Source organism: Cebus imitator, unplaced genomic scaffold (assembly GCF_001604975.1).
Source record: "Cebus imitator isolate Cc_AM_T3 unplaced genomic scaffold, Cebus_imitator-1.0 Scaffold51, whole genome shotgun sequence".
In the NCBI taxonomy this organism is placed as follows: domain Eukaryota; kingdom Metazoa; phylum Chordata; class Mammalia; order Primates; family Cebidae; genus Cebus; species Cebus imitator.
The window spans coordinates 8916365-8924096 of NW_016107366.1; the positions used below are offsets into that span (position 1 = coordinate 8916365).

The 7732-nt window shown below is 42.7% G+C and overlaps 1 protein-coding gene and 1 long non-coding RNA gene across 7 annotated transcripts in view; one reads left to right on the forward strand and one right to left on the reverse strand.

Moving 5' to 3' along the window:
- Positions 1–2744, reverse strand: part of LOC119471127 — an 11437-nt gene extending 8693 nt beyond the window's left edge. The window contains exons 1-2 of the long non-coding RNA XR_005200125.1: positions 2461–2744; positions 2185–2394 (exon numbers count right to left, since the gene is read on the reverse strand). This is a non-coding gene — a long non-coding RNA (uncharacterized LOC119471127). The remainder of the gene's footprint in view (positions 1–2184; positions 2395–2460) is intronic.
- Positions 1–7732, forward strand: part of ZCCHC17 (zinc finger CCHC-type containing 17) — a 70320-nt gene that overhangs the window by 47738 nt on the left and 14850 nt on the right. For all 6 annotated transcript variants that reach the window (XM_017527874.2, XM_037738243.1, XM_037738242.1 and 3 more), the window contains 2 exons: positions 2247–2347; positions 4741–4886. In XM_017527874.2, the coding sequence (XP_017383363.1) occupies positions 2247–2347; positions 4741–4886 (247 nt within the window). The remainder of the gene's footprint in view (positions 1–2246; positions 2348–4740; positions 4887–7732) is intronic.

The window sequence follows — 7732 nt, forward strand, 5'->3', positions numbered from 1 at the left end:
CGGGGTTTCACCATGTTGACCAGGATGGTCTCGATCTCTTGACCTCGTGATCCACCCGCCTCGGCCTCCCAAAGTGCTGGGATTACAGGCTTGAGCCACCGCGCCCGGCTGCCCCACTAATTTTTAAATTTTTTGTAGAGATGATGTCTTGCTATGTTGCCCAGGCTGATCCTGAACTCCTGGTCTCAAGTGATACTCCCACTTTGGCCTTCCAAAGTGCTGAGAGATTATAGGTGTGAGCTACAACTCCCGGCCCATAGGGTAGTCTTTAGAAAAAGCACATATGACTTAACTGTGTTAAAATTATTCATTTGTATGTCTCCCTCCACTTCTAGACTATAGGTTCATTCCAGAAAGAATCATGTTTTGTTCATTTTGGTATACATACTACTATCACTAGTATTAGCACTGGCGCTAGCCACTTACTAGCTGAACTGAAAAAAAAAGAGATTAATCTCAGAATGTGTGCTGGGATGGATTGGAGGCAGAAAATTGGAGGCAGGGAGACCAGTGAGGGAGTTACTACTCTATATGAAACATGATGGGAGCCTAAACTATAATGATAGCAATGAGGACGTGTGGGTGAGTGACACATTTGTTGAATTGAGTGTTAAGTGGGAAGTGTAATATGGTTTGTAGTCTGTTAGAAGCCACAGAATATTGGAATTGATTGTCATGGAGGTTGCTTAAGCTGCAGCTCACAGCCACTTGAAACTCAGCTCTACAAATAAAGATACCTGAAAGCGAAAGCCATGTTTGTGAGTTGCTTGAGTTATGTCCTCAAGTTTCTGCCTTGGTTTTTGTTATTCAAGCTTCATTATGGGTTTTTTGTTGTTGTTGTTTTGGGTTTTTGTTTGTTTGTTTTTGGAGACAGGGTCTTGCTCTGTCGCCCAGACTGGAGTACAGTGGTGCAATCATAGCTCACTGCATGCAACCTTGATCTCCCAGACAATCCTCCTGCCTCAGCCTCTCAAGGTGCTGGGACTACAGGCATAAGCCACCATGCCTGGCTAATTTATTTTTTATTTTTAGTAAAAGGAATCTGTACTGTTAAAAATTAGAATAGTGATTACCCTTGGGGGAAGCAGGTGACTAAAAGGGAGCATGAGATGGGCTTCTGAGATGCTGGCAATGTTCTGTTTTTTGATATTCAAATTGTGAAAAATCAAGTGAGCTGTATACTTATGATAAACATTTTTCTCTATATTTATATTAGTTTATTCTCATGCTGCTATAAAGAACTACTTGAGACTGGGTAATTTATAAAGAAAAGAAGTTTAATTGATTCACAGTTCCACAGGCTGTACAGGAGGCATGGCTGGGGAGGCCTCAGGAAACTTAAAATCATGGCAGAGGGGCGAAGGGGAAGCAAGCATGTCTTCAAATGGCAGCAGGAGAGAGAGAGAGAGTGCAAAGTGGGAAGTGCCACACACTTTTTAACCATCAGATCTGGTGAGAACTCCCTCACTATCACATGAGGAAAATCTGACCCCCACGATCCAATCACCTCCCACCAGGTCCCTCCCCAACAATGGGGATTACAATTCAACATGAGATTTTTGTGTGGGGTGGAACACAGAGCCGAACCATATCAACATATGTATTATATTTGGTAAGAAGTTTAAAGTTTTTTGAAAGGCTATGAGAAAGGCAACAAAGAGACTAATTCTGTTGGAGGGGCTCAGGGGAAAAGACTTTTTAGAAGGAGAGCTGGTAACTGAACTGAGCCTTAAAATGTCTAGGTACAGTGAAGTGGCGAGGTGGGAGTCAAGAAGGGAAACAGCATTTCAAAGAGAGAACTGAACAAAAGCACTGAACCATGTGGCGAAGAGAAAATAGACTTCTTTGGCCAGTGCATATTGTGTTGTAAAGATGAGGCTGGAAAAGTAGTTTAGAGACAGACTGTGAAAGGCCTTGAATGCCAAGGTTGGAGTTGATTTTCTAGAAAGCCTTTGAAGTTCTTTTAAACCTATGAGTGACCTGGTAAGTGTTTAGCATGATGAGTAATTATATATTTCCATCCTCTGTGCGTTAGTGAGATGAGGGTTAGTCTCATTTGTAATTGTTAATTTAGGGCTGTTTCACATCATTACTTTTACTGCCTATCTTGTTCTGCCAAAAGCTTTCCTTCTTTCTTCCCTTTCCCTGCCAAAAACAAAACAAAAAACCAATATACAACCTTACCTTGTAGTATCTCTGGCCATATCTCTTAAGGGGGCCAGAAGTCAGTATCTTTTTAATTATAGGCAAGAAGAGAGGCGGAGGCGGTCCTTCCAGGATTACACTGGGCAGAAGATCACCCTTGAGGCTGTCTTGAACACTACTTGCAAGAAGTGTGGCTGTAAAGGTAAGGTGAAGCCTCTGCCCTTTCTCTCCTTGTGGATGGCCGCTTTTCTGGAAGGAGGAGGCAGCCCAGTGTGAGTTTAGTTCACCTGTTTTTTAGCCCAGTGATGGCCTTACCTGTTTATGCTGTTATTCCCGCCAGACTCACATCAGAGTTCATGGCTTGATCCTTTTTCTGTTTTTTTTTTTTTTCTGAGTACTGGTCCTACCAGATACTATACCACCACTTCTCCCACCCCACCCATAGCTTATGCCCTATCTGAGCAATACCCCCATGAACTATGCCAGGAGGGGTAAGAGTGTTGGATTATGATTAACACTCTAATTTTATCTCCAAGGATGATGATTCTGCAAAAATTAAGCAACTTGGAAATATATAACTTAAAGAGCCAAGTCAGAGTTCTGAATACAATATCCTTTTATTTTTTATTTTATTTTATTTTTTGAGACGGAGTTTCGCTGTTGTTACCCAGGCTGGAGTGCAATGGCGCGATCTCGGCTCACCGCAACCTCCGCCTCCTAGGTTCAGGCAATTCTCCTGCCTCAGCCTCCTGTGTGGCTGGGATTACAGGCATGCGCCACCATGCACAGCTGATTTTTTGTATTTTTAGTAGAGACGGGGTTTCACCATGTTGACTGGGATGGTCTCGATCTCTTGACCTCGTGATCCACCTGCCTCAGCCTCCCAAAGTGCTGGGATTACAGGTGTGAGCCACCGCGCCCGGCCCAATATCCTTTTAAAGGATATCGAATAAAGAATACAGGATCGTCACTTCTTTTTAGTTCTATTTCCTCAGGTTTCCTCTACTCTTACTCAAATATTTAAAAGGTCTTTCAGCCTTATTTCCCTTGTTAGAACTATATTGAGAGAGACTGCCAGCTTCTCATTTTCAGGGTGACCTCAATTTGTCACCCATTCTTCCTAGTCTTCCCTGTACCCTACTATGTTGATTTTTCTACAATAACTGGTAGCAGGTTTGTGCCCTGGTTGAAGTTGTGGGGTTTTAAGCCCCTATTGATCATTAGCATAGAGGGGAGAGGGGGAAAGATAAAACTGAGAGAAAGAATACCTCCTCAGGAAAGCTGTGGGAACATTCCAAATATTTGGAAAACTCTATGCTGTATTTCCCTGTCAGGTGCCACCCAACTGCTGGATCCAGAGGTACAGAGTACTTTACACATTGTTTTTTGTTTTTTTTTTTTTTATTTAAGATAGGGTCACCCAGGCTGGAGTGTAGTGGTATAATCATGGCTCACTGCATCTTTGAGCTCCTGGGCTCAAGCAACCCTACTTCCACCTCCTGAGTAGCTGGGACCACAGGTGTGTGCCACCATGTCCAGCTAATTTTTAAAAATTTTTTGTAGAGATGGGGTTTCCCTGTGTTGCCCAGGCTGGTCTCCCTGGGCTCCAGTGATCCTCCTGCCTTGTCCTCCCAAAGTACTGAGATTATAGGCATAAGCCACTGTGCGCAGCCCACATGTACCTTTTTGATTCTCTCATGCAATTTCTTTGTGCCCCTGAGACAGGCTCTACCACAAACTCAGACACAACTAGGAGTGTAGAGCATGACATCTGTTACAGGCTATGCTCAATATTACTACAGGCTCAGGGAAGGTAGGGGTCTTTTAACCTTAACTGGTGTCCAGCAGGCATTACATAAAGAAGAGAAGAATAATGAGAGGTGGAATTTGTCCCAGTTAGCAAAGGTCAGGCCAAAGGTCGTTGGTTTGGGTGCAGCAGAAAGCACAGGGCAGGGAGGTGTGAGACCCAGGATAATTTGAACTCTGCTGCTGTCTGGGTGACCTTGAGCTACTTCTCAACTCTGGGCTTTCATCTTCTACAAATGTAGGGTGGATTTGATGATCTCTAAGGTGCTTGCCAGATCTGACAATCAGTAAATGTTCAGTGCCCTTAGGTGACTGTGCCTGTTTCTCTGTGTGTTAGCTTAGATGTGATTGCCCACTTGCTGCCAGCTACCTAAGAGCATCTTCCTTTAGGGCTTGGCCTGCCACTCAGCTCTCTGCGCTAAGCATCCTGCTCTCTGGAACAGTCTTTCACTGTCAGGAATATGTTCCAAAATAGACCTTAAAAAATTAATAAGCGCCATTACTAATGGACGGCGGTATAAACCTGCATCCTCATATCCTCTGCCATTTTGAGAACAGCACCAATGTTTTCCAGAGCCCTAAGACCAGCGGCTAGCCTGGCTGTGGTTGAGTGAGAAATGCCATGTTGAGGTGGTGGAAAATCTATTGTGAATCAAACAGCTACTCTGAATGACGTCAACAATATTTCCTGAGCCAACTAGCCCATTCCAGGAGCCTTGGAGGAAGATGCACTTGCTGAGATGAGAGACTACTTCCTTCTTCTATACCTTTTCTACTTCTCTTCTGCAGGCCACTTTGCAAAAGATTGTTTCATGCAACCAGGTGGGACTAAATATTCTCTGATACCTGATGAGGAAGAGGAAAAGGAAGAGCCAAAGTCAGCAGAGTTTGAGAAGCCCAACCCCACAAGGAATTCTTCTAGAAAAAGAAAGAAGGTGAATGCTACTTTGCTTTTATTTTATCGTATATTTTTCAGGTTCTACAATGAAAATCTGAAAGGCCTGGTGCAGCGGTGCACACCTGTTGGGAGGATAAGGTGAGAGGATTGCTCGAAGCCAGGAGTTAAAGGCTGCAGTGAGCTACGATTATGCCTGTGAATAGCCACTGCATTCCAGTCTGAGCAGCATAGCAAGACCCAACCTCTAAAAAGAAATTTTTTTGTTAAAAAAATGAAAAATGAAAATGTGCTTTTTGCAGAAATTTTAGAAATACTGAAAAACATAATGAGGCAAACCAAGATCTTCCGTAATCTTTCTACCCAGAGAGACTCTTATTAGCATTTTGTGGTATATTCTAATCTTTTATCTTTTTTTTTTTTTTTTTTTTTTGAGACAAGGTCTCTTGCTCTGTCACCCAGGGTGAAGTGCAGTGGTATGATCTTGGCTCACTGCAACCTCCCAGGTTTGAGATTCTCATGCCTCAGCCACCTGAGTAGCTGGGAATACAGGCGTGTACCACCATGCCCAGCTAATTTTTGTATTTGTAGTAGAGATGGGGGTTTCGCCCTGTTGGCCAGACTGGTCTCAAACTCCTGGCCTCAAGTGACCCACCTGCCTTGGCCTCTAAAAGTGCTGGGATTACAGGCATGAGCCACAATACCTGTCCACTTTTTTCTAGGTAGTAATAAATATAGATGTATAGGCTGGGCTCGGTGGCTCACGCCTGTAATCCTAGCACTTTGGCAGACCAAGGCAGACAGATCATGAGGTCAAGAGATCGAGACCATCCTGGCCAACATGGTAAAACCCTGTCTCTACCGAAAATACAAAAATTAGCCATGCGTGGTGGTATACACCTGTAGTCCCAGCTACTCGGGAGGCTGAGGTGGAAGAATTGCTTGAACCCAGGAGGTGGAGGTTGCAGTGGGCCAAGATTGGGCCACAACAAACCAGCCAGGCAAAAAAACAAGAATCCGTCTAAAAAAAAAAAAAAAAAAAGATGTATATAGCTACACATACATATAAACACAAAATTGTGGTCATTTTTGGTATAGATAAATAAATATAGGTATAGTTTATACCTTTTTTTTTCTTCATTTTACTTATTGAAGGCATTTCCTGGTACCCTTAAGTGTTCTTCAAAAACTTTATTTAAGAGCAAGATAATATTTAACCCTATGGTTCTATGATGATATATTTAATTGTTTTCCTATTACTAGATATTTTTTTATTACTTCCAACCTAAATTTTTTGCCACATCTCTTATTGTTTTCTTTGGATAAATTCCTAAGTAAGATTACTGAGTTAGGGCTTTAGGGCTCTTGATACATTTTATCAAATTGCCTTCCAGAAAATATTTATTTGTCTCCAGCAGTGTATAAGAGCACCTGGCTCACTGAATTCCATCTCCTGTCTACTGCTTACAGCAGAGCAGTTCATAAAAGAGACATTACTGTGGTGCAGAAATAAACAGTCCATTTGTAGCATGCTACACAGAGAGGAAATAAAAGTTATTCTGTAGGTGGATTAGGGAATATCTCTTCTATCATTATCCAAACTATGGCCAGTATATTGAGTTTTGTTTTGTTTTTAAATCTTTGGCAAACATTTTTTGGGGGGTCATTTTGTGCCAGGCATTGTAACTCTGGGAATACAAAAACTGTGATGAGTTCCTTGCCCTCAGTGATCATTATCTATAGGTTAAGTATTATCTTCATTTTCTGGGTGAGGAAAAGGTTTCATTATACCATTATAAGAATTAGCCACATATATGAATAATTATTTCTCAATCTATATATTCTCTCTCTGGGTAATCCTATCCCTCCTGCATTATTGACTTCCACATCCTTAACTAGGATGCCATGGGTACCTCAAACTTTGGCTGGAGTCAATCAGATCCAGGCTTGAAGCCCTTTCTGTGCCCTTTCTGTGTTCTAGCTATTAATTTGGGGCTTTCTTTTTGTTTTTTGAGATGGAGTGTCACTCTGTCTCCCAGGCTGGAGTGCAGTGGTGCAATCTCGGCTCACCGTAGCCTCTGCCTCCCAGGTTCCAGCAATTCTCCTGCCCTCAGCCTCCCGAGTAGCTGGGACTACAGGTGCAAGCCACTATGTCCTGCTAATTTTTGTATTTTTTTTAGTAGAGACAGGGTTTCACCACATTGGCCAGGCTGGTTCTGAACTCCTGACCTCAACTGATCCACCTGCCTTGGCCTTCCAGAGTGTTAGGATTACAGGCCTGAGCCACCACACTTGGCAATTTTGGTCTTTTTAACTTCAGTTTTTTCATTTTCAAAGTGGGATTTTTATGATCTTTGATGACAATGTCCTTGCAGAGGGATGCCCAGCTCCCAAAAATAGATATAAAGCACTGACAAGTAAGTTTCTAATTAGTGTTGGCTGTTGTGACAGTCAGCCCTAATTATCTTTTTCAGCCTCCTTCCTAAACATGTACACACAATACCACCATCAGCATTACTACCAAAACCCTTGTTTCCATCCTTCTAATGGCAGCAGTACTCTCCAAGTCTCCCAAGAAAGAAAACAATGTCATTTATTTTCCCCTCCTTTTCCATCCTACATCTAGTCAGTGACCAAGTCCTGGTAACTTTTAACTACATATCTCAAAATTCTTCATCCATTTCCTGCTGCTACTATACAGTTTATCCCCTCACTCACTTCTCTCACATTCAGACTACTGAATGCCGTAGCCTAGGGAGTTTTAAAATATATATATTTGGCCGGGCGTGGTGGCTCACGCCTGTAATCCAAGCACTTTGGAGGCCAAGGCGGGCGGATCACCTGAGGTTGGGAGTTCAAGACCAGCCTGACCAACATGGTGAAACC